The following is a 27683-nucleotide window of genomic DNA, read 5'->3' as shown; positions in this document are numbered from 1 at the left end:
TTCCACAGAATCTGAACTCAGGATCATTTGGCAGGTGATTGGAAACTATGGCAAGGGACCTTCTCTCAAAGGCAAATAATTAACCATGAAAGGGGATGTTCAGGTGCAGACAGAAAACTGGAGTTCATGATTACAATGACAGAGCTAAGACATGGTTAACACAGGCCTCTTTCCTACCAAAGAACTACAGGTCTTGTTGCAGGAGCTGACCAAGAGGATGGCCTTACTTGCAGTGAAAGCCACACTCGTGGAAAATTAATATCAAAGGATCTCTCTGATCTATTCCATACAGTTGCACAGCAAAACATTTGCTGACATCAGGAAGAAAGTAATACCACACACCCCTTATTGGCACACACATTTCTTTTTGGACCCCTCAAGGATTGCACAAGCCTAATACAGAAATTCTTATATCCACCAGGCACACCCAAATGTATGAAGTTCTGCCCCTTTGTACATGCTTTTCTATTGTACCAATGCTGTATGGCACACTTTCCTTGTAGGTACAAGATATGAACAACTGGATTTCAGGCTTCCAGCCATGATTTTGCTGTTAATAGAGTAGAATCACATAGTGGTTACAGCAAAAAGGAGACTATTTAGCCCGTCATGTCCTTGCCAGCTGTCTGAAAGAATAACTCAGCCACTCCCATTCCCCTGCCTTTTCCCCATGGCCCTGCAAATGTTCCCTCTTCAGGTAATTATTTAGTTCTCTTTTGAAAGCCATCATTGAATCTGCCTTCACCCAACTCAGGCAGTGCATTCCAGATCTCAACCACTCACGGTGCAAAAACGTTTATCCTTACGTTACCCTTGGGTCTTTCACCATTCAAATTAAATCAGTGTCCTCCAGTTCTTGATCCTTCTGCCAAGGATAACAGTTTCTGCTCATCCAGTTCCCTCACGACTTTGAACATGTCTATCAAATCTCCTATCAACCTCCACTTCTCGAAGGAGAACAGCCCCAGCTTCTCCAAGCTATCATGCAACTGCAGTCCCTCACCCTGGAAACCATTCTTGTAAATATTTTCTGCATCTTCTCTAAATCCTTCACATCCATCCTAAAGTGGGGTGCCCAGAATTGGACATAATATACCAACTGAGGTCAAACCAGCGTTTTATAAAGGTTGACCATAATTTCCTTGCTTTTGTACTTCATGCTTCTATTTATAAAGCCCAGGATCCAGTATGCCTTATTAACCACTTTCCCAACCTGCCCTGCCACCTTCAATGATTTGTACATTTGCACCCTCAGGTCCCTCTATTCCTGCGCTCCCTTCAGAATTGCATCCTTGACTTTTTTATTGCCTTCCTTATTCTTCCAACCAAATGCATCACTTCAAACTGCTCTGCATAAGTTTCATCACTGTTTTTCAGTGAGGTCTGCAACTGACATTAAACATGGATTTCTAAAAGTCATCTTCCACCCTGAGATTGTTTTACTCCTCTCAAAAATGCAATCACCATGGATTGTCATTTACTAACGGTATTGTGCACGCTTCCTGGACAACAGCAATTAAAGTGCATACAATATTTATATGGTCAGATAGCAATAAGCATTAAGTGCAAACATTTTCTTTGCACATGGGCCGTAGTGTGAATGGGAAATCTTGACTGTTCAAATGACTACCATCTGTGACATTTTGCACTTCAGGGCAGTCTATCACAGAATCTCACAGTGCAGAAGAGGCCCTTCGGCCCATCGAGTCTGCACCGACACGTGAGAAACACCTGACCTACCTACCTAACCCCATTTACCAGCACTCAATTTGTCTAAGTTTGAACCAGCTGATGCCTTCTTTCCATAGGGGAAGTGACGAATGTATTGCCCTCTGGAAACATGCTATCTGTAACTTTGATACAGGCGTTAATTACAGATGTCTACAAGTGAAGAGGCCATTCAGTGGAACATATAGCTCTGCCACACTGTGTTAACAACATTATTACAATTACTCAGCTCTTCCTCGAGGCTTTTCCCTGCTTGGCTGATGCTGTATAATTACTGACACAAATACGAAGTTTATAAAATTGTACCTTCACAGTCCCAAAACATAACAAAAGGTTAATGCCTGTAAACGATGGCCACACAGCTTTGTTGACGGTGGACAGACTGTTAGTGTCCAAGTATCACAGGCAGATGTTAGGAATGTCAGGCTTTATAAACGGTTATACTTTATACTGTCTATTTAATTCCAAGATAAAATGGAGTTGGGGGTTTAAGAAGATAGTCAGCATTTCTACCTGGGTACAAGGCCAATGTGACTCATGTTGCCATGGAGATGGGCTTTGAGAGGGGAACAGGCCATAGAAAGCCACTGTAGTATCGGGTTACAGAGTTTTCCTAAGATATCGCAGCCAGTCTCTGTTTTCTTCATGTGGGTGGATAGGCGCTTGTGCTCAGATTCAAGAGGCCAAATTCGTGAGGATTTAAACAGGTTTGGAAGATTCACATTGCTTTGGTCAGAGGGAGAAATCTCAGAGTAACCCTCACCATGAAAGTCAGTTCAGGGATTAGAAGTTATTCAGCTAGAAAAGAAAGGGAGCTGAGAATAGCTTTGGACAGTTTTCTTGTGATTGCAGTGTATAGTTAAGGGACAGAATTAAGTATTACCATGCAGGGGGATTTTCGGTTGTTTTAAAAGTTAAATTGTGGATCTTTTCTATAGTTTAGAATATAAGTTAACAACTGAATAGTGTTTAGATAATGTTACTTTTAGCTTGTTTATTACAGTAAAAGTCTTAAAATTTGAAATCGTGTTCTTTCCAGTCAGTCACTGAAAATTCATTTTTTCTATAAAAAGTCATCGGTCTCTACAGGGATCATAACACTACAAAGCTGAAAAGATAAATCTTGTTATTAATAGCTTCCATTTCACCGAGGAGGCTTCAGGCCAATCTATATCAAACAACCTGCTCTGAAAACTCTGCTCACATTTTGACAGCAGTGACGAGTTCCACCACATTCTAAAACAACGAACAACATCCTATAAAAACAACATACAACATTCTAAAAAAAATGTCAATTTGCCTCATCTCCCAATGTTAACAGGTTCTTTAAAAAAATCCAGGATCCCATCTTCGCCAAAAATGAATCAGCTTTCCTTGGGCTATACTCTATCTGCGCATCAAATTTCGTCAAAATCCGTCCATTAGATTTTGAGATATACTGTTTTCAGACAATCAGACTAACAAACGGGGCAGTTGAGGAGGTAAATATGGCGCATATAGGATGGCTTGAGAAGGTCCAGAACTATGGGAGCTTCATGCTTTGATAACTTCACTTCCACTGGAAAAGTTGTTCCTGTTCCAAATTTTTTCTGCAGGGCATCTTGAAGAACATGTTAAAAACGTACAACAGTACAACATACAATTTATGTGAATGAGAGGCAATGGAGACAGGACTCCTCTGACATATCCAGGTATATGGGGAGATGTCTGTAAACACACATTGTATTCAGTGCAAATGGAATGTTTTGGGTATTGTTGCAATTCTATTTCGTGCCTCCTCATAAATCCTTCTTCCTTATCCGAAAGATACTAGCTCAAACTTTGCTAACAATCTGCGCAACAGGCTCAAAGGGTTGATTGGTCTTCTCTTGTCATAACTATGTACAACAGCAACTTAAATATCCACAGCAATAAAGGTAATTAAAGGACAATGCTGGCAACAAAAAACCCTAAATGCAAAACTAGTAGATTTCACAAAGAAAAACTAATGCATGGAACAAATTGAAGCACTGAAAAGACCGGAAACAATTTGCCTTTTCATCTAAACAGGTGGGCAAACCCAGTATGAAATTGTGGATGACGAAAATAAAAGGTTTCCATGTTTTATAGAAGATTAAAATGTCTATATTAGCCTATTCTATTTTCATTAGAGTTTTTATTTGCATTTTTCCATTAAACAGGTCACTATGCCTGGATTGACTATGTTCAATTATCACCAACAATTGTTTTATATATAAAAATAATACTGAAAATGAAGTACTTAAATTATAGGATGACTTTACTGCTTTAAAAGCAATTGTTTGGCTTTCTCTCCCTTCTCTAATTGAGCTTATTTACCATGTTAAAACCATTAGAGCTTGGTTACATCAACTGGAGAACCATGTACTGGTTTATTTTTGTACACAACTGGTCTGATTAAGCCCAGTTACTCGTCTATTCGCATTGATACATTTTAATGGGCTGGGATAATAGCAATGACTTTAATTGCAAAAATAATTTCACGCAAGAAGAAATCAACAATTGGGTTATCTGTAGATTTATGCTGAGGTCCCCAAGTTCAAATTCCTCTTTTGTCAAGAGAAACTTGAAAGGTTTTCTTGGGAGAAACAAAAAGAAATATTACATGTTGTTTGTTAGTAACTCAGCTCAGCAGGGATGTCAGCAGGTGCCTAGTACATAAATTGATTCCACAGTTAGGAATTCCATAAGTACAGAGAAGTAAATTATTGCAGACTCGATGAATGGATGAATGGTTATATATAGGCTGAAGCTGTAAACCTCACTTGGCCATACCATGTTCATAACATTACCACTTGTGGACTGAAATACCATTTTTGTACCAAATAAGTCTTACCCCACCAGCTATTCAGTGAATGTTTATTCTAAATAGAGTGGGTCCTTTTAAGGAGAAGGTAACTGTGGAGACAAGTAGTTTCAATGTAAACTAATTATCTCTTTATGCGTTCCACTTTTTAAGTACTTCTTTTTTTAGTTTCAGAGAAATCAGTAGCTGAAGGGCTCTTCTCTTCGGAACTGAACACATCGTAATGATGGAGATTCACTCAGGTTACATTAGACAAGGAAACAATCTTCATGGAGCACATCTGATACTCAAGCACTGACAAAACAATCAATTTTCAGATAGATCTGAAACAACCTTTTATTTTCCGTTCTGGATGAAATTGAACATGAGAAACTCAAGGTTCCCATCAAGGTCCAGTTTTGGCACACAACAGATGTGATTCAGGGCTACTCTCTTCTGTTATTTCTGTTAAAGTTATTCTAAACAAATGTATAAAAGAGGGTAAACAATTTAAGCAAACCACTATTTCTTTTATTTTACACAAAACATTCATTAGACATTTTCAACCAATTTAGCAAGTCTAACAGAGGCCATTTGTATATTTTGGAGACTGAAAGGAATTCTTCTATCATGTGGTTATCCGAGTTGATCAAGATTAAATTATTGGGCTGGATCTTGCTGGAAAAATAGCGGTGTGTTAATGGCGCATGTCATATTACTGCGCAAATCGGCCAGCAAATCTAGGGAATTAACAGAAATGCTGAGAGTTCCGGATCTTAGAACTTAATCAATTTGTGTGCTCCTCTTTGCACAAAAAGCATCTAACTTTTTGCCTTCCTATTATTTTTAAGAGTTTGCTGGCTCTGTCCATTAAATGACTGATAAAATCGCCATTGAAAAGTTTGGACTAGAATTTAAACAGTGAGAGTACCTTTTCAATGACATGACAATTGTTAATGTAGTGCCAATCAACCTCACTGGCCAAGAATGAGAATAATTTAAACTGTTCAACCGTATTCCTGCGTGTACTAAGTTGTTGTTAGAGATTTTTTCTTTTACTGTCTCTTTTTTCTCTCTCTTCATCCAATCTTTCTTCCCTCACTTCATTTCTCTTTCTGTACCTGATTTAATTCTAATTCACCTTCTTTCTCCACATTTTCTCAGCACCTTTCTCAAAGCTTAAATCTCATTAAGGAGATACACTGTTAGTCACACTGTTCACCAACATCACAAATGCCGTATTGCCCTCAGCGTGTTATCATCAGCTCTCACTTCTGGTGAGTTAAAATTTCGAGCTAAAGGGTGCAGAAAACCACGAGATGCTCTGCTACACCTAGATCTGACCCAACAGTTTTCAACAATACAGTAGAAGGCTTTTTAATAATTACAAATAATAACTGCATGAAGCAGTTACATTAACTATTATGGGAGGTATTTAATGGGACCCATAAGAGCAGGAAATGTGGTGGGCAGGGGCACTTAATTAGGCAGGGGCTGAATCGCAGTTCCCAATGTCAGGTTATATTTGAGATAAAATGGGCATAGTGTCAGCAGCCGAATGGCCAACACGCTGCCAGGTAGTAGGAATCTATTTACTGTTCATTTGCATACTATGGATATTCATTAATTGGGAAGCACAGCAAATTCAGTCCTACCTTCAAGATTAAGTCAGTGGTGTTGGCAGTGGTCTGGGGGAGGACCTGTACAAGCTGGATGGGTTACATCTTAAAAGGTCTAACAGCATACGGCCTCGAAACGTTAACTCTGTCTTTCTCTCCACAAATGCCGTTAGACTTGCTGAGTTTTTCTTGCATTTTCTGTTTTTGTTTCAGATTTCCAGCATCCACAGTATTTTGCTTTTACATCTTATTGGGACTGATATACTCGCAGGGAGATTTGCTAGTGCTGTTGGGGTGCGTTTAAACTAGCTTGTCGGGGGGTGGGAACCTGACGGGTGGCCCAAATTGGAAGGAAGTAAAGTTGGTAATAGGAAGTAGCAGTGAGACTAGATGGCAGGAGAAACAAAGCAGAGCATTGAGTATGCTTCAAGTGCAGAATAATGTCAAAAAAACAAAGTTAAGGGCATGCTACCTGAATGCGCGCAGCATTCGCAATAAGGTAGATGGTCTAAAGGCACAAGTAGAGGTAAATAGGTATGATATAATTGCCATTACGGAAACATGGCTGCATGGTGACCAATACTGGGAACTGAATATTCAAGGATATTCGACGTTTAGGAAGGACAGACAAGAAGGGAGAGGTGGATTTGCGCTGCTAATAAGGGATGGGATCAGTGCATTAATAGGGGAGGATCTCAGATAGGAAGAACAATGTGTGGAATCTGTTTGGGTGGAGCTAAGAAAGAGCAAAGGGCAGTAGACATTGGCTGGAGTTGTTTATAGGCTACCAAATAGTAGTGGTAATGTGGGGCATGGTCTTAACCAGGAGATGAGAGAAGCATGGAAAGCATGGGCAATACAGTAGTCATGGGTGACTTCAATCTGCATATAGACTGGGTAAACCAATTGAGCGCTAATGCTGTAGCAGATAAGTTTCTGGAGTGTGTTAGGGATGGTTTTCTAGAGCAGTATATTGAGGAGCCGACTAGAGGACAGGCTATTTTAGATCTAATATTGTGCAATGAGAAAGGGCTAATTAAAATCTTGTTGTAAAAGAACGTTTAGGGATGAGTGACCACAATATAATAGAATTTTACATTATGTTTAAAAGTGAGGTAGTGAAGCAAGGGTGTTAGAGTTGAATAAAGTAAATTATGAAGGCGCGAGGGACAAATTTGCTGAGGTGGATTGGGAAAATACATTAAAAGGTATGACTGTACATAGGCAATGGTAGCACCTATACATTCCTTCAATGCGCAAAAGCCCAAAAAAAGTCAGCCAACTGTGACAAAGGAAGTTAAGGATTGTATAAGATTAAAAGAAAACTTATAAAATAGAGTGCCCTTAAGTAGTAGTGAACCTGAGGATTAGGAGGTTTTTAAGAATACAGCAAAGGAAGACCAAGAAACTGGTAAAGAAAGGGAAAATAGAATGTGAATGCAATCTAGCAAAAAACATAAGAACGGACTGTAAATGCTTCTGTAAGTATGTAAAAAGCAAGCGTTTGGCTAAGACAAATGTGGGTCCATTGCAGGCAGCGTCAGGAGAATTCATAACGGGGAATAGAGAAATGGCAGAGAAGCTAAATGATTACTTTTTGTTTGCTTTCCCTAAGGAAGATACAGGAAATCTCCCAGATTGAGAGATCCAAGGGACTAGGGATGAGGAGGAGTTGAAGGAAATTAGTATAGGTAAGAAGGTTATATTAGAGAGATTAATGGGACTGAAAGTTGATAAGTCCCTGGGACTTGATATTCTGCATCCCAGAGTGTTAAAAGAGGTTGCTATAGAGACAGTGGATGCATTTTCCAAAATTCTATGTATTCTGAAATAGTTCCTGAAGATTGGAAGGTAGCAAATGTCACCCCACTATTTAAGAAGGGGGGGGAAGAGAGAGAGAAAACAGGAAACTACAGACCTGTTAGCCTTACATCAGTAGTAGGGGAAGTGCTAGAATCTATTGTAAAGGATGTGATAAATGGATACTTGGATGATCATGATCTGACTGAGCATAGTCATCATGGACCTATGAATGGGAAATCATGTTTGTTGAACTTGGAGTTTTTTTTGAGGATGTTACTAACAAAATTGATAAAGGAAAGTCGATGGATGTAGTATACTTGGATTTTCTGAAGGCTTTTGATAAAGTCCCCCACAGGAGGTTGATTAGCAAAATAAAAGCACATGGGATAGCAGGCAATATACTGGCATGGATTAAGGATTGGCTAACAGGCAGAAAAAACGAGTCATTCTCACGTTGGCAGGCTGCGACTAGTAGGGTACCCTGCAAGGATAAGTTTTTGGGCCCCAGCTGTTCACAATATATATCAATTATTTGGATATGGGGACAAAATGTAATATTTCCAAGTTTGCAGGTGATACAAAGCTAGGTGGGAATGTGTGTTGTGAGGAAGATGTGAAGCAGCTGCAGGAGGATTTGGTTAGACTTTGGTCAGATCATGATTAGAAATGAGAACCCTGGATACAATCACAGAAAATGGAGGCGGGAGGGTTATAAACACCCCTTCTACCTTATTGTTATGGTACTGCCTATAATTACTGAAAATATAGACACTGTATCATCCCTCATGAGAAACCCTGAAAATCCTGGGGCAATTAAAATGGGCAGCAAATTGGTATATTAGTTCTGCAACTCCTTTTGTGCCAGGGAATAAGCATTCACTGGATGCTAACAACAGGGAAAATGGCAAATTTAACTTACCAAAATATGATTCCAAGATTCTATGTGAAAAAAAAGGATTAAGGCTGAGACTCACTAATCTAAATAGTGCAGCTTTGCAATGAAGTATGGAGGCTTGAATTGTAAACTCAGCTTTAATCAACAGCAGAATTCAGCTTCTCAAATGGACAAGTTTAGCATCAAGTTCTGCATTTATAAATTTGTTTTATTAATTCATATTTTAAGGTTTTATTAAATAGTGATGTATGCAACTTAAACTACTGCACCTAGCAACACACTGGTGGTCTAGTAAAAGTTAATTTAAAGAATATTCTTCCTTCACTCACATCTATGGATGATTCTTGAGTTTGATTTCATGTTCACACTACTAATAATATTAATAATATTAATTAATTATTAATAATAATAATAATATTAAAACAGGGCTACACATAGTTTCATTGGTAACATGGATGTGTGCCTAGCTGTGGAGGAATTTTTATATGTAAGTGTATAACAAAGGGAAAACTCCATCTCAGGTGGAGGAGTTGCGAGACCGCTTTCAGAAAATCACTGATGATATTTCTCCCAAATTTGAATATGTGGATTGGAAGATACAGCAGACTATTAGACCTGGTAGTGAGGCACAATAGATGTAGGAGGCCAATAAAAGAGAGAATAATGCATCTTACAATATGTGAATTGGTCAGATGAGATTGTTTGCATTGTGTCATAGTCTTTTTCTCACACCAACAGAGAAATGGGATTTACCAGCATTTATACTTATCCAGTATGCTTAATTTTGAGATTATTAGACTGTGTAGATTGTTAATATAATTCTGTTGGTTAACGTGTCTTTATTACCTTGCGTAATAAAACTTTTGTTAGCAAGGTCACCTTTATCGCCCTCAATACCTTAGTTTGTTGAGATGCAACACAGTTGGTTCTACGACCTTCCATTGACTGAGACCCTGTTACATGACTATTTCCCACACATCCAAAGAAAAATTCACAAACTATACAAAAAGTATCTGATACAAACTGGAATAGATATAAACCAGAAATAGGAATAGTCATTTTTAAAAAATAGCCATTTTAAAAACATGATACTGCTGCAAAATAGCAGTGAGAAGAGTATGGTTAGAGCCCCTTGATCTTAAAGATGCAATGAGGTGTTGCAGCATTTCAAGACAAAGTTAGCAAACCTTCAGCAGTTATTGACAGGCAAACATTAAGCACATTTTTTTAGATTCTTCACAAAGCCTGAACTGTAGTATTTAAGGTATATTTAAAATAATTAATCTAAGGATTTTAAAAATAATTTTATAAACTTTAAATGGTTTGCATTGGTGAAGAACATAATCATTACTTCTCTGCAAACAGCTGATTACAACTAATGTCTATTTATCTATAGGACACTTTAGTTAAATAGGCAGTTGTCTGCAAAGAGGTATCAATTATGTTCTCTAGGGGTGCTGATAAGGTTGCAAATGCAGAATTAGTGAGTGAATAAGGGTGTAGTAACTGGAGGTTTAGAGATATGTAATGGAACATTGGATTGATCCATTGAACACAGCATTTGGTGCAAGGCATTAAGGGATTGAGTTCTTCAGACAAAGTGTAGCATTTGACAGTACTGTGTTCCTTGGTGTGCATGGATTTGCTTGTCACGTACACATTTCTTTTACTCATTATGCATATTGACTAGCGAGTAATGAACAGGAATGCTAAAAGCATGAAACTTCAGTACAGTAAGAACTTCCTCCTTGTAAAACTACCAGAAATCTGCAGTGAAAATTTTCAGTGAAATGATTAATTTGTCACTGATGCCACAAACTTGGTGAGTAGATGAATTTTTTTGTACATTAGGATTACTATCTAGTACTATTAGCAAATCTTACTTGGTTACTTATATTATTGCAAGATAACATACCATACTAATTCCCATGTCCAAATTCAGCTATTTAACAAAACAAATTCCACATTCTAACAAGATCTTCTATCAGTAACTAATCTTGTACAAAGAGAAATGTTGTCAATTTGTGTGAATTCTAACGTAAAGAATCTGTAAGGAATCGTCTCTCTTGGGACATTATGCTTGGTGGTTTATAATACAAAGTATCACTTGTTAAAATGATACAATACTGTAAATTAATCATTTTACTTTAAAGTTAGTTTTCATCCCTCCTTCACTGCTCCACCTTGTCAAAATGTACCAAGACAAGATTGATTACCATGTAATTTGGTTAACATCACTGCATAAAAGATATATACACCAGTCTTATTTAAAACAAGCTATACATGCAGGAATAAAACCTCCAAATCACACAATACATCAAAGCTATAGTACGTTAACATAATTAGATATCTACTGTGCGTAATAGCATCTATAAATAGAGTTTTTTGATATAAATAGAAAACTGCATATGCAGGTGATGCCAGGATATATTTTAAGGTAAATAATTGGAAACCTCACAGCTATCAATAAATGCTTGAAAGAGAAGATTAAGATACTGTATCACTTATATCAAAATTGTGTGGTTACACACTGGCATTCCTCATACCTACGATGCTTCTATTTTTACACATTGGTGGTTCTGCTAACTGAATCAACCTTACTGGGTGGCTAGTCTCAGGTAAATTGGTGCATCTGACTCCCAGATTACACACTAATTCAAAAGCAATTCAACATTATTCAAAACCATGGAAATAACTCCTACAATGTTTTATTTTAGCAAACCGCAGACTGTACCTTGTGACGAAAAGTTATACATTTCTTGGATTAATTAGCACTTAAAAAAAAGGGTTATTTTTACAGAAACATGTGAATTTCTTGCGCGCGCCCAGGATAGCCTTCTACAACAATACATCCTGGAGCTAACAATTCAGATTTAACCATGAGTTATGGGCCAGATTTAGTAAACAATCTAACTGTTAAACTGTGTATGATCACTTCTCTAATAGCAATTACAATATGATCGGGTTCAATATAGTGCTTGAAACAGAGAAATGTGAAAGAGCTACTGAAATTCTATTCAACTCGAAACACTAACTCTGTTTCTCGCTCCACAGCTGCTGCCAGACCTGCTGAGTATTTCTAACATTTTGTTTTTATTTCAGATTTCCATCATCTGCCGTATTTTGCTTTCACTAAAATTCTACATTTAGGCAAGACTGTCTTCAATGCAATGAAACAGAGTTTGTCCACAGTAAACTGGGCAAATCTATTAATGGATAAAATGACAGAAGTTCAGTAGGAGATATTGAAAAGAGAATGTGATGTGACACAGAATCAGTTTATACCCCTAAGCGACAAGAGTTCTTAAATAGCAGAGTGATGGATGGGAAAGATACAAAGAGCAGCAAAGGTTGATGAAACAGTTAGTAAGAGCTACAAAAGGACCTAAGAAAAGGAACTTGCAAGGATGTCAAAATGAATACAAGATTTCCACAATTATATTAGGAAAACGATGATGATCAGGAGTAATGTAGGCCCCTTGACAATATCGCCATTATCAGTTTTAATTGAAAATAAGGGAGTGGTGAGTATGTTGAATAATTACTTTTGTGTCAGTATTTACAGTTGAGGAATACTTCAGCCTGCCAGACACCCAAGAAACAAATACTGAATCAGGGATGGGATTGTATTTTTGGTTCCCACCAGGGGTGGGATTCGGGGTGGGTGGGGGGTGTGGTTCCTGGCGCAGGCAAGTTTCACAGGATGGGGAAAAGGCAGATCTGATTTCTCGCCCGATTCATTTTGAAGGCCAATTAACATTGTTAAGGAAGTAACTGGGCTTGCTAAGGGACAAGTTACGATTTTCATGGGGGCAAACGGGGTCATGGGGTTACATATGCTGTCTAGGGCAGACCAGTTGAATGGAGCAGACCACAGCTGGTGATGGCTGCTCCAGGGAACTAGGTCCATGAAAGGGTGAACAATACAAAGGGGGTCTCAGCCATTAGGAGACAAATATCATTGTCTCAACTTAGGTGGCAGAGAGAGTTGGCAGTAAGCCAGTGCAGAGGGTTGACAGGCTCCTGACATCACAGGGATATAAGAGGAGGGGGTAAGGTTGACAAACAGACTAGGAGACCACCTGAGGACAAGGAAGGAAGCCAGGCTCCTGGTTCTCCTGAGACATTCCAATTTCTGCATAATATAATGTCTTGAAAGCTGAAGATACAGCACTCAAATTGCAGCCACAGTAATGGTTACCAGGCCCGCACTTGAGCAGTCCTGCCTCTTTCCCACACCTGTGGGCACTAATTTCCCACAAAAAGGGCTCCATGCCAATTAAAGGGGTGCCCTCCCTATCCCATCCCCCCTGAATCCCCTTTGCATCCTCCTCACAACCCACTTAGTTCTGTGTCATCAGCAAACTTGGAAATATTATATTTAGTCCCCACACCTAAATGATTGTTAGAGATTGTGAATAGCTGGGGCCCAAGCACTGTGCCTTCCGGTGCCCCATTAGTCACAGCCTGCTGACCTGAAAATGACCTGTTTATTCCTACTCTGTTTTCTGTCCTTTAGCCAATTCTGAATCCATGCCAGTATATTACCCTCAATCCCATATGCTCTAATTTTGTTTACTAACCTTGTGTTTGGATCCTTATCGAAACTCTTTTGAAAATCTAAATGCACCACATCCACAGGCTCCCCCTCATCTATTCTGCTAGTTACATCCTCAAAAAACTCCAAAAGGTTTGTCAAACATGATTTCTCTTTCATAAATCCACGTTGACTCTGCCCAATCCTACCATTATTTTCCAAGTATCCAGTTATCCATATAATAGATTTATAATAGATTCTAGCATTTTTCTTCTACTAACACGTCTGTATTTCCCCGTTTTCTCTCTCCCTCCTTTCTTAAATAATGGGGTTACATTTGCTACCTTCCAACCTGCAGGCACCGTTTCAGAATCTATAGAATTTCGAAAGTTGACCACCAATGCATCCACTACCTTTACATCCACCTCTTTCAACACTTTGGGATGTAGATCATCAGATCCAGGGGATTTATCAATTTTCAGTCCCATTAATTTCTCCAGCACTTCTTTTTTTACTAATTTCTTTCAGTTCCTTATTATCACTTGCCCCTTGGTTCTCTGGTATTTAAGGGAGGTTTTTATGCATCCTCCTCTGTGAAGACAGACACAAAATAGATGTTTAGTTTCTTTACCATTTCCTTATTCCACATTCTAAATTCTTGTGTCTCTGCCTGTAATGGGCCCACATTTGGCTTTGGTAATATTTTCCTTTTTACATACCAAAGAAGCTTTTAACAATCCGTTTTTATGTTTCTTGCTAGTTTACTTTCATATTCTGTTTTCCCTTTCTTTATCAGTTTCTTGGTCCTCCTTTGCTGAATTCTAAAACGTTCCTCAGGCTTACTACTTTTTTGGCAATGTTATAAGTCTCTTCCTTTGATCTAATGAAACCTTTAACTTCTCTTGTTAGCCACAGTTACTTTTCCTGTTTGGTTTTTGTACCTCAAAGGAATGTATATTTGTTGTAACCCATTTATTAACTCTTTAAATGCTAGCCATTGCCGGTCTTCCCTCATACCTTTTAACGCAGTTTCCCAATCTACCACAGCCAACCTGCCCCTCATCCCTCTGTAGTTTCCTTTGCTTAGATTTAAGACCCTAGTTTTAGATTGAACTACAACAAGCAAAACAACGGTAATGAAGAAAATAATGGCGCTAAAGAGTCACAGATGCTCAGGGCCCAATATTTTCCATCACAAGGATTTAACGGAAATGGATGAGAACATTGCACGTGCCCGAATTATAATCTTGCAAAGTTCTGTCAATTCGGGAACCTTTCCTCTAAGATTGGAAAACTGCACATGTCATTCATTCCACTATTAAGAAATGTGGCAGAGGGAAACTAGGGGATTATAAATCAGTTGGTCTAACATTTGTTATCAGGAAATTACTAGATTCAATAACTAAGGATATGGTGACAGAACACCTTGAAAATTTTCAGCTGATCAGGTTGAACCAGCATGGTCTGTAAAGAGGTAAAGAGTAGGTCATGCCTGATGAGGAATTTTTTTAAAAGACAACTAAGGTGGTAGTCAACACAATGTCCACAGATGATTTTTATTTGCGCTTCCTGAAAGGAATTGTAGTGGGGGGGGGGGTTAAGTATTATACAACATTAAAATGTCATTAACAAGTACTAAAAATAACCAAAGAGGCTAATTAATAGCATGCTGACCTTGATATCTAGGAAATTAGAATACAAGGGCATAAAGGGCATCAATCAGCTATGAAAAGCCCTGGTTAAACCACAACTGGAGATCTATGTGTAGTTCTGGTCATCAGACCAGAGGCCTTGGAGGGAGTGCAGCACAGATTTACCAGAATGTCCTCACTTTTGTACCCTACCAGCATCCGCATTCAAAGGATCATTCTCCGCCATTTCCACTAAATCCAGCATGATGCCACCACCAAACACTTCTTCCCCTCATGTTCCTGTCAGCATTCTGTAGAGACTGTTACCTCCGTGACACCCTTGTCCACTTCTTATCCCCTTCCCATGGCACCTTCCCATGAAATTGCAGAAGGTGCAATGCCTGCCCCTTTACCTCCTCTCTCCTCACTGTCCAAGGCCCCAAACACTCCTTTCAGTGAAGCAGCGTTTCACTTGCACCTCCTTCAATTTGGTCTATTGCATTCACTGCTCCAAATGTGGTCTCCTCAATGTTGATGAGACTAAACCCAGGCTGGGTGACCATTTTGTGGAACACCTTCACTCAATCTGCAAGGATGACCCAGACCTTCCTGTCACTTGCCATTTCAACTTGCCATCTTGCTCTCATGCCCACATGTCCGTTCTTTGCATGCTGCAATGTTCCAGTGGAGCCCAAGGCAAACCAGAGGAACAGCACCTCATTTTCTGATTAGGCACTTTACAGCCTTCTGGACTTAACACTGAGTTCAACAACTTCAGACCCTGAACACTCTCCTCCATCTTTACCCCTCCTAGCTACATTTCCCTACGTTTTAACAGTGTCTAACTTGTTAAACACAAGTTAGATTCTGCAAAAGTTCTTTATTGGCTGTAAATTGCTTTGGGAAATTCTAAGGTTGTGAAAGAGGCTATATAAATGTAAGTTACATAGAATTACATGGAACATATAGTACTGCACAAAAACAAGCCATTCAGCCCAACCAGTCTACTCCAGCTTTTATACTCCACTCAAATATTCTCCCATCTTTCCTTATCTAACTCTATCAGCACAACCCTGGGTTGGTTTTTGTTGTGGCCTTATTCACCTGTGTTGCAACTTCTGGTGATTTGTATAGTTGTACTCTGATCTCTCTGCTCCTCTACCACATTTAGATTTTATTTTCTTAATATTTTATATTAGTAATATTTTAAGTAAAACAATAGTGATTTGTTCCTTATTAAAATATAATACATCCATACTGAAATTCATTTGCCAATTAAAAGTTCATTCTGCAAGTTTATTAATGTCTTCTTGTAAGTTGTTGCCATCTGCTCAGTGTTAACTACCCCAACCAATTTAGTGTCATCTGCAAATATAGAGATTGTTATTTTGGTTCCAAAGTCTAAATCATTATTATAAATTGTGAAAGACAGTGGTCCAAATATTGATCCTTTCAGAACCGCACATTCCACCTCCTACCACTCTGAATAGCTAGCCTTTGCCCTTCATCTCTGCTATCTGTCTTACAGCCATGTAGCTATCCATTCTGCTACTTTTCTCCTAGCTCTGAATGCTCTGACCTTAACCATTAATCTATTATGTGGCACCTTATTGAAAGCCTTTTGGGAATCTAGATAAATTACATCTACATCTGCATTACCCTTGTCTACTCTCTGTTATCTCTCCAAAGAATTTAATGAGGTTGATCCAGCAAGGCTTTTTCTTTCGAAATCCATGTTTACTATTCATTATTATATTTTTGGTTTCTAGATGTTTTTCCATTTCCTAATTTAGGAGAGATTCTATTGTTTTTCTTACCACCAATGTTGAGCTGAATGGTCTATGGTTCCCCGGTCAGCTTTTATCTCCCTTAAAAATACGCATAACATTAAATATCCACCAGTTCTATGACATTACCTATTTTTCTAATGAATTATTAAACATGGATAATAGTGCCTTTGCTATCTCTTCCCTGGTTTCTTTTAAAATTAGTTGCTTTTTCCTTTGAACCTGATAGCCTAAATGTACAAGCATGAAAGATTAGAAGTCAATGAAGTCTTTCCTAGTCTACTGTGGCACTTAGCATACACTATACAAAAAGACATCTGTATTTTGACAATTTTTTGTCTCAAATTCTCAACATTCTACATGCACTTGTCATCCCAGTTCCAATCTTTAATGACCTTGGCAAGATATTTATATTTATGAAACAATAAGATAGTTGTAACACAAGAGCAAACATCATCACTTCAAAATAAATCAAAAAAAAACCACTGCTTTTTTTTTCAATTTTGCTTCCGCATAATATAACCCAAGGGATTGCACAATTATCTATTTTCTGTAGGTGGCAAATATACCTGTAAGAGCTGTATTTCCCACTGTCCAACTCTGAAAGCATTTTTATTTGCTGGTTTTCATTATTTTCACCTATGGAACACAAATACACAAAATTAATATATTTCACAGTTAAAAAAATGGAAACTAGTAGGAACAAAAAATTTAGAAGCAAGATCAAAAGTAACTGTTATAGACTTGGCAAACCTTGATAAACTTCAAAGAATCTATCTGAACTACTTAATTATAAGTATATATTATAATAATGTGTCCTTCTATGTCAGAATTTATCATTTTATTTTCTCTCTCCCCTCCTCATAACAGTAGCTCAAACTGGAGTAAAATTCCATGGACATCAGTAACCCTGTACAACATTACCAAAGTGGTTATTCTTCATGTATAAGCTATGAAGGCAGTAAACATGTACAAGGCATCTGACCTGGGGCATCACAGGCATGTCCAATATAGATCTCGGCCAGTGATCACACATGTACTTTTCTAGACAGCAATTGCTGGGAATTTTTCCCTCTTTAGCCTAGAACAGTGAGGTTGAATCAGTTTAGCACCAATTTGAGTTCAGAAGGTTGAAAGGCGACTGAACCGAGGTCTTTAAAATGATAAAGGGATCTCATAGGGCAGTTAAGAGACACTGGGCTTAATTTTCAATCCAGGTTCGGGAAACCGTTGTCTGGATAATTTCTGGGTCCCGGTCCCGTACTGCATCTGTGTCTTCAAATGTAAATGCCCCAATTGGGCTGGCAGCAAGCTCAGTGACCAATGAATGGCACTGAACATTACCACAAGGCAGGGGCTGCCTGTAGCGCACAAGTGGTAAATGCTGGCAACAGCCATGATGGGGCCTGTTGCTGTCTTGTGGAAGAAAGGAGGCAAGGCTAACTGCCTCACTGCACACAAAAATGGCCAAGCAGCCTACTGAAAGGTACTGCTTTCAATCTGGTACAAAATACTCCAGTGCCAAAAATTTCTCATCATAAAGTATACAAATCACTTAATTGTTCTCCATTTTGATCCCTACAGCTGTGCACTAACATGCACGGGACTGTTCGGGTTTCGTGATTTATGAATTGAACCCTGCCTTCTGCCATTAATAGGCAATAATTGGAGGCTACTGGGTTCCGGACTCCCTCCCAGTTGCGTTTTCCAATTTCCAGCACATCCTGGAGGCGTACGAGCAACTGAAAATTATAGTCACTATTTCCTCTTAGGTGGGGAAACAAGAATCAAAGATCACAATACTAAAAGTGTTTAGGCTACTTAGGAGTGAAATCAGGAAGCACGTTTTTACACCAAAAAGGTGGTAAAAATCTGGAACTGGCTCCCTAAAAGGCTGTGGATTCATTAGTTAGTTGAAATGTTTAGTATCATATGGCCTTTTGATCACTTTATCAGGTATGGGTATCGGTGGAGCAAAGGTGGGTAAATGGACTCTAAGTAAATATCTAAACAGGCTGAATGACCTACTCTTGATCTTATGTTCCTACAATTCTAAAATAATTGCTATCAAATTCTAATTTAATTTATAATCTCTTGTTGACATCAGGACAATAACCAAGCAAGATTGTTCTTATACTATAATTGAAGATGTGGTTACCATAAAATACATCACTTATTTCACAGATACAGGGAGGTGGTGGCATAGTGGTATTGTCACGGGAGGCCCAGAGGCCCAGGGTAATGCCCGGGTTCAAACCTGGGAGTTTGAATTCAACAAAAGTTGAATGATGACCATTAAACCATTGTTGATTGTCATAAAAACACATCTGGTTCACGAATGCCCTTTAGGGAATCTGACGTCCTCACCTCGTCTGGCCTACATATGACTCCAGGCCCACAGCAATGTGGCTGACACTTAAATGCCCTCTGAAATGGCCTAGCAAGTTGCATCAAACTGTTAAAAAGTCAATAAAAAGGGATGAAACAGACGGAACGCCCGGCACCGGAAACAGCAATGGTAAACCCAGCCCTGTCGGCCCTGCAAAGTTCTCCTTACTAACATCTGGGGGCTTCACAGATTAGTCAAGCAATAGACTAACATAGTAATACTCATGGTATCATACCTTACAGGTCATATTCCAAACACCACCATCACCATCCCTGGGTATATCCTGTCCCACCACCAAGACAGACACAGCAGAGGTGGCGGCACAGTGGTATACAATCGGGAGGAAGTTGGCCCTGGGAGTCCTCAACTGGCCCCCATGAAGTCTGATGGCACCAGATCAAACATGGGCAAGGAAACCTCCTGCTGATTATGACGTACCGTCCCCACCCAGCTGATGAATCAGTGCGTAACACTTGGAGGAAGCAGTGAGGGTGGCAAGGGCGCAGAATGTACTCGGGTGGGGGGCTTCAACGTCAATCATCAAGAGTGGCTCAGTAGTGCCACCACAGTCCAAGTTGGCCAAGTCCTAAAGGACATAGCTGCTAAACTGGGTCTGGTGGTTAGAGAACCAACAAGAGGGGAAAACATACTTGACCTCATCCTCACCAATCTGCCTGCCGCAGATGCACCTGTCCATGACAGTATTGGTAGAAGTGACCACCGCAAAGTCCTTGAGGAGGCAAAGTCCTGTCTTCACATTGAGGATACCCTCCAGCGTGTTGTGTGGCACTACCACCATGCTAAATGGGATACATTTCAAACAGATCACTTAAGATTGGGCATCTATGAGGGACTGTGGGCCATTAGCAGCAGCAGAATTGTACTCAACCACAATCTGTAACCTCATCACCTGGCATATCCCCCCACTCTACCATTATCAAGCCAGGGATCAACCTGGTTCAATGAAGGCGGCAGGAGGGCATGCCAGAGCCAGCAACAGGCATACCTAAAAATGAGGTGTCAACCTGGTGAAGCTACATCACAGGACCACTAGCATGCCAAACAGTATAAGCAGCAAGTGATAGACAGGGCTAAGTGATTCCACAGCCAACGGATCAGATCTAAGCTCTGCAGTCCTACCGCATCCAGTTGTGAATGGTGGTGGACAATTAAACAACTCACTGGAGGAGGGGGCTCCACAAATATCCCCATCCTCAAATAGCCCAGCACATTAGATGAGCACTTGAAATGTCATAGCACAAGGATGTAGAAATAGTAGTCCAGGAGGAACACAGATATTGGGACGGAATAGTCATAAAGAGAGAGAGGAAGTACTCGAAGGGATGAAATCCTTGAAAGTTGATAAGTCGCCAGGGCCAGATGGATTGTTTCCGAGGCTGAAGGAAGTCAGGGAGGAGATAGCAGATGCTCTGAGGGTGATTTTCCAATCTTAACTAGATACAGGGGAGGTACCGGAGGACTGGAGGAATGAAAATTTAGTTTCATTGTTTAAAAAGGGATCAAAGGAAATGCCAAACAATTATAGGCCAGTTAGTCTTACATCAGTGGTGAGCAAATTAGTAGAATCAATCCTGAGAGATAGGATTAACTGACATGTGGAAAGGCATGGACTAGTCAGGGATGGTCAGCATGGATTTGTTAAAGGAAGGTCTTGCTTCTCAAAGTTGATTGAATTCTTTGAGGAAGTGACAAGAAGGGTTGATGAAGGTAGTGCAGTGGATGATGTGTATATGGATTTTAGCAAGGCATTTGACAAGGTCCCACATGGCAGATTGGTCAGGAGTAAAAGCCCATGGGATTCAGGGTAATGTGGCAAACTGGATAAAAGGTTGGCTTTGTAACAGGAAACAAAGGGTAATGGTCGATGGATGCCCTTGCGAATGGAAAGTTGTCTCAAGTGGTGTTCCACAGGGCTCGGTGTTGCGACCCTTGCTGTTTGTGTTATATATTAACGATTTGGACGTGAACGTGAGGGGCACAATTGGGAAATTTGCAGATGACACCAAGATTGGCCGAGTAGTGGATAGTGTAGAGGATAGCCATAATCTCCAAAACGATATAGATGGGTTGGTGGAGTGGGAGGTAAAGTGGCAGATGGATTTTAACATAGAGAAGTGTGATATATTTAGGGAGGTCAAACAGTTACAGGGATTACAAAATAAATGGGAATATACTAAGAGGGGTAGATGAAGTGAGAGATCTTGGCGTACAAGTACATAGGTCCCTGAAGGCAGCAGTTCAAGTAGACAAGATTGTAAAGAAGGCATATGGAATGCTCTCCTTCATTGGCAGAGGTATAGAATATAAAAGGATATAATGTTGGAATTGTATAAAACACTGGTGAGGCCACAACTGGAGTAGTGTGTGCAGTTCTGGTCACCACATTACAGGAAGGACGTAATAGCTCTGGAGAGAGTGCAGAGGAGGATTGCAAGAATGTTGCCAGGGTTAGAAAAGTGTAGCTACGAGGAGCAATTGGATAGGTTGGGGTTATTTTCCTTGGAACAAAGAAGGCTGAGAGGTGACTTGATTGAGGTGTACAAAATTATGAGGGGAATAGATAGAGTGGACAGGATAAAATTGTTTCCTTTGATGGAGAATTCTAGAACCAGGGGACATAGATTCAAGATAAGTGGCAGAAGGTGTAGGGGGGACATGAGGAAGAACTTATTTACGCAGAGGGTAGTGGGTGTCTGAAATTCGCTGCCCAAGTTGGTGGTGGAGGCAGAAACTTTAAACTCTTAAAAAGTGCCTGGATCTGCACCTAAAGTGCTGTAAGCTGCAGGGCTATGGGCGGGTGCAAGAAGGTGGGATTAGAAAGGGCACCTGGGTGTCCTCGGGCTGGTATGGACAAGATGGGCCGAATGGCTTCCTTCTGTGCTGTGACTTTTCTATGGTTCTATGGCTACAGGCCAAGTGCTGGAAAATGGGATTAGAATACATTGGTACTTGATGGCTGGCAGACATGATGAGCTGAAGGGCCTGCTTCTGTGCTGTATAAATCTATGACTCTATGATCAGAGCAAAAGATAAGGTTGTAGTATTCGCAACAATCTTCAGCCAGAAGTGCCAAGTGGATGACCCATTTCGGCCTCCTTCAGAGGTCCCCAGCATCACAAATGCCAGTCTTCAGCCAATTAAATTCATTCCACATATCATTAAGAAATGATTGAGTACATTGGATACTGCAAAGGCTATGGGCCTTGGCAATAGTAATAAAGACTTGCGCTTCAGAACTTGCCACTCCCCTAGCCAAGCTGTTCCAGTACAGCTACAACACTGGCATCAACCCGGCAATGCGGAAAATTACCCAGGTATGCCCTGTACACAAAAAGCAGGACAAACCAACCCAGCCAATTACCACCCCATCAATCTACTCTCAATTATTAGTAAAGTGATGGAAGGGGTCATCAACTGGGCTCTCAAGCGTCATTTGTTCAGCAATAACGTACTCACTGATTCTCAGTTTGGTTTTCGCCACGGTCACTCAGCTACCGACCTCGTTACAGCCTTGCTTCAAACATGGACAAAAGAGCTGAACTCCTGAAGTGAGCTAAGAATGACTGTCCTTGACATCAAGGTCTCATTTGACAGAGTGTGGCAGCAAGGAGTCCTATCAAAACTGATGCCAATGGGAATCTGGGGTAAACTCTCCGCTGGTTAGGGTCAAGAAATGCTCTTGTAGTTGTTGGAGGTCAATCATCTCACTTTCAGGACATCACTGCAGGAGTTCCTCAGGATAGTGTCCTAGGGCCAAACATCATCAGCTGCTTCATCAATGACCCTCCTTCCATCATAATGCCATAAGTGGGGATGTTTGCTGATGAATACACAATGTTCAGCACCATTCGCAATTCCTCAGATACTGAAACAGTCCATGTCCAAATGCAGCAAGATCTGGACAATATCCAACCTTTGGCTGACAAGTAACATTTGCGCCACACAAGTGCCAGGCAATTACCATCTCCAACTAGAGAAAACCTAACTATCGCCCCTTGACATTCAATGGCATTACCATCACTGAATACCCCACAATCAGCATTCTGGGGTTTATCATTGACTAGAAACTGAACCAGATTAACCATATAAATACTGTGGCTACAAGAGCAGGTCAGAGGCTAGGAATCCTGCGGTGAGTAACTCATCTCCTGACTCCCCAAAGCCTGTCCACCATCTACAAGGCACAAGTCAGGAGTGCGATCGAATACTCCCCACTTGCCTGGATGAGTGCAGCTCCAACAACACTCAAGAAGCCTGACACCATCCAGGACAAAGCAGCCCACTAGATTGGTATCCCACAAACATTCGCTCCATCCACCACCAACGAACAATGGCAGCAGTGTGTGCCATCTGTGAGATGCGCTGCAAAAACTACCAAGCCTTCTTAGACAGCAACCTTCCAAACTAACGACCACTACCAACTCGAAGGACAAGGGCAGCAGATAGATGGGAACACCATCACCTGCAAGTTCCCCTCCAAGCCACTCACCATCCTGATTTGGAAATATATCGTCATTCCTTCACTGTCATTGGGTCAAAATTCTGGAACTCCCTTCCTAACAGCACTGTGGGGGTCCCTACACCACATGGCCTGCAGTGCTTCAAGACGGTGGCTCACCACCATCTTCTCAAGGGAAAATAGGGATGGGCAACAAAAGCTGGCCTAGGCAGCAATGCCTATATCCTGTGAACGAAGAAATAAAAAAAATTATTGTTCACTGATTTCCAAAAGCTTGCGCTGCACTAACACAGTCATGCTGCATCTCATCTTTTTTGCATACCAAAAATACTTATTCTCCTGCCTATTATACTTGCAAAGTCACGGAAGCAATATAGTACTTTACAATGACTACTAAGCAGAACTGCATAAAACAACCTTTTGATCAGGCTTATAACTGCTGTGGGCAAATTAACAGGTTTCGCACTTCTGCTTTAACTCTCCTTCAGACTTCAAACACTTGAAGTATAAAATTGAATATTGAAACACTTAAACATGAGGAATTATATTCCATGTATGTCAAGAATAACAAAACTTATAGCCTTTCTAGACCAAAAGAACCTGAATCGGACTGGCACCCGGCATTCAATGTGATCAAAGATATCACTCCATGCTGCTAATCTAACTGTATTGTAGACCTACCATTTAATTTTCATTCTTCAACAAGGTTTTCCAAACATGAACTATGATTAACTAATCATTAAACAAATATAATAAGAGGGAGGCAAATAGACACAGGGAGCAATATATTTCTAGGAGATAGTCATCAGGCCTCGAGTTTAGGGGAGGGAAGGCAAATTGGCAGTGCCATGAGGGCCGGGACAGGTTATCTCAGCTGAATATTGTTTAAATCAATAGAAAATAGTGGAGAGGGCATTCAGTAGAGCACACATCTCCGCCACACTGTGTTAACTCAACATTATTACAATTCCCCAGTTCTTCACTAAGGCTTTCCCCTGCCTGGTCAATGCTCTAACTACAAAGCTGAAAAAAGAAATGTTTTATTAAGAAATTCCATCTCACAGAGGAGGCTTCAGGCCAATCCACACTGAACAGCCTGCTTTGAAAACTCTGCTCACATTTTGACAACTGTGACAAATTCCATAATAGCAGCTGGGACTATCCACTATATTCCACATAAAACAATCCACAATATTCTAAAACAAATTTGCTTATTTCCAATGTTAATGGATCCTGTAAGCAATTCCAGGATCCGGATCTGCAACTTCACCAAAAAGTAATCAGTTCTTCCTTGGGCCCACCTTTTGCATACCAAGTTTCGTTGAATTCCATCCATTAGTTTTAAGATATATTGTTAACAACCTGACTAACAATCAGGGTGAAAACATTATCCATACACTAAGTTTCATTGAAATCCATGAGGCCCCAGATATGAAAAAAGCAGAATACAACAGATGCTAGAAAATCTGAGGTTTGGAATGAAATGGTAGAATCTGGGAGTGCAACAGAGGCTGAGATGGGGAGTGTTAGCAGTTGAGCACCAGCACATGGGCAAGATAGTGGCCAATGATGCATTGAACCACTTCTTAAAATACTTATCTGGACACTACAATGTAGGTTTTGTCAGCACCTATAACATGACAATATATGTTCACCAGCACCCCAGCTGCATAGCTGAATATTATAATCGCTCTCTTTTCAGCTCACGGGCAAATAGAATTTAAGCAGAGATTAAGTGACTTAATGAACAATTTTGCTCTCAACTTGTTGACTGAATTCAACTCGAGTACTAAAATCTAATCTTGCGCTCAGAGAACTCGTGAATTAAACAGTTCATCACAGCAATCAGTCACCAACATAAAGTTTTAGTGTTAGTGAGATTGACATAATTCTGCATTTTTAAAAATTGTTAAAAGTACTGCTTCTGTATAAATTAATACAAATTGCCTCCTTCTGTTGGCTGTTTAAATCAATCAGTGTTAGTAATTGGATTTTGGAGGCTCCTTTAATCATAACAGGAAAAAATATGAACTGTCTTACTTTATAATTTCCATCATGTCCAACCTGGTCTTCCGTATGACTTGTATTAAAACAATATGGACTGGATTTTATAGCCCCTTGTCAGGCATGTTTTCGACAAGGGGGCACATAAACTATGCCTGGTGGCAAAGCCCACTGCCTTCCTGCCCATCACCCCTCCTCCCCAACCCCTGGCTCAGTCCTCAGAATATGGGTTGGGTGGGGGGGGTTGGAGGCACCAACTAGCCTGCCCATTCTTAGCGCTACTGAGGGTCTTAAGTGGTCAATTATTGCCCACTTAAGGCCCTCAATCCATCTCCTCTGCCATAAAATGCTGGGCGTGCCATGTTCTCATCATCCTGGGGACTGCTTGCAGTCCTGAGTCCTGGTGCTGCCGGGACTGCAATCAGATTGGCCTGCAGCTCTTGTAGGCCACTCTGAGGGGCAGAATTCCAACCCTCAGCTTGTTTAGGCCACAAGCGGTATTATATCTGCGGGGTGGTCTAATTTAAAATCAGCCAGTTTGGGACCGAATTTCCTTCTGGGGGCTGAGGGAGCAGCAATACACACCCCCCATAAAATCCAGCCCTATATCTTTTCCTTGCAATGTACATTTCTTGCGGAATTTTTTTTTTCATGTATATGATTGCATATATAAAAGGGAAGCCCACAATAGTCATGATATAATACTAACTTTACAACTTACCTAGAATGGGCAAACTGGAAATGAAACGCTGCATACATTATAGAAGGATTATATATTTTACTAAATACATTATCAGTTTTGAGTAATGACAGGAACAAGTAGGTCAAAAGATAACTAAATTAAATTATTTTTAGTGCTATTATAGAACTATTCTGCTCACTTACATGTTATCCTCTTCCAGCCTCAATTTCTGTTATCTTGATATTTCACTTATATTTACAAATTGGAATTGCTTTCATCTTATGGGGATAAAGCTCTGGCAGACACTGATCTAGGCTTTCCACCCCCATTCCATTCGCACCCAATTTGTGGAAAATTAGAGTTGGGTGAGGATGCAAAACAGCATAGGTTTGTCTGTCATTTTCCAGTGGCTGGCTGTGCAGTGGAAAACTGCTTTAAAAAAATGCAAAGGGCAGGTCACTCTTGCTTTGGCAATTATATGAGTTACCCCATGAATGGAAAGATGCTTCAAGTTACAGGGGCATTTCAGAGGCAGATGGAAGTTCTGTCCTGCCAGAGCTGTATCCCAATTGGGGTTTGAGAGGGATGGCTATTTTAAAAGTGGCCATGCCACACGTCTGGTCAGGTTACCTCACTATCATTTATAAGATCTCGTGTTGAATGAATCTTTTACTTCCTTTGTCCCCAGCAACATCATTAATGCTTCCTCTGTTAAGTACCTGTTATAAGTTTCATCAACTTCACTTTGTTTTATTTGGGTTTAGCATTAATGCTGGAGCTGTGGAAAGGGGCTAATTTCGCTGTTTTACCTGCAAGGCTATAACTCTTCACTGTAGAAGCTTGGCCACCATTTCTTCTCGAAAAGCCAGAAGCTTACAACCTCCATTTGACTTCAAGGAACTAGTAGAAAATCCTTCAGGCCTGCACCATTTTCAAGCACCATCTCAAGAACTGTAAAAAAAGTGACCTGTTTCTGGTTACTCTGTTGATAATTTAAGTGCTTGTTACATCTCTAGGAACCATCTTTTCATGTGTCTGTATGTGCGTGTGCGTCTGCATGTTAGGTAAGTGGGTGCTTGTTGCATTTACATTTCAGGTGTTGTGAAAATAAACGTTTATCCTTTCTTTTGGTTTAAACTCAAAAGAAAGCCTGTTCCGGTCTGTTTTTTAAAGTCACAGCACTAAAATGGGTTAAAACACTCCTTCCCAAAAATACATCTTGTTGAGGTCAGCCAAGAGGTGAGAAAAGGGGGAGATTTATCCCACACCTCTCCCCGTCTGTAACATTTGCGATTTACATTGACCTGGATTAAAAGTGATTTGGC

General features: G+C 40.2%; 1 protein-coding gene across 8 annotated transcripts in view; it reads right to left on the bottom strand.

Moving 5' to 3' along the window:
- Nucleotides 1-27683, bottom strand: part of tbc1d5 (TBC1 domain family, member 5) — a 551970-nt gene that overhangs the window by 282701 nt on the left and 241586 nt on the right. For all 8 annotated transcript variants that reach the window (XM_078538526.1, XM_078538531.1, XM_078538533.1 and 5 more), the window contains one exon: nt 17373-17442. In XM_078538526.1, coding sequence (XP_078394652.1) covers nt 17373-17442 — 70 coding nt within the window. The remainder of the gene's footprint in view (nt 1-17372; nt 17443-27683) is intronic.

This window comes from Cetorhinus maximus, chromosome 3 (assembly GCF_964194155.1).
Source record: "Cetorhinus maximus chromosome 3, sCetMax3.hap1.1, whole genome shotgun sequence".
Classification (NCBI taxonomy): Eukaryota; Metazoa; Chordata; class Chondrichthyes; order Lamniformes; family Cetorhinidae; genus Cetorhinus; species Cetorhinus maximus.
The sequence above is the reverse complement of the archived record's forward strand: the minus strand, read 5'-3'. Positions and strand labels throughout refer to the sequence as shown.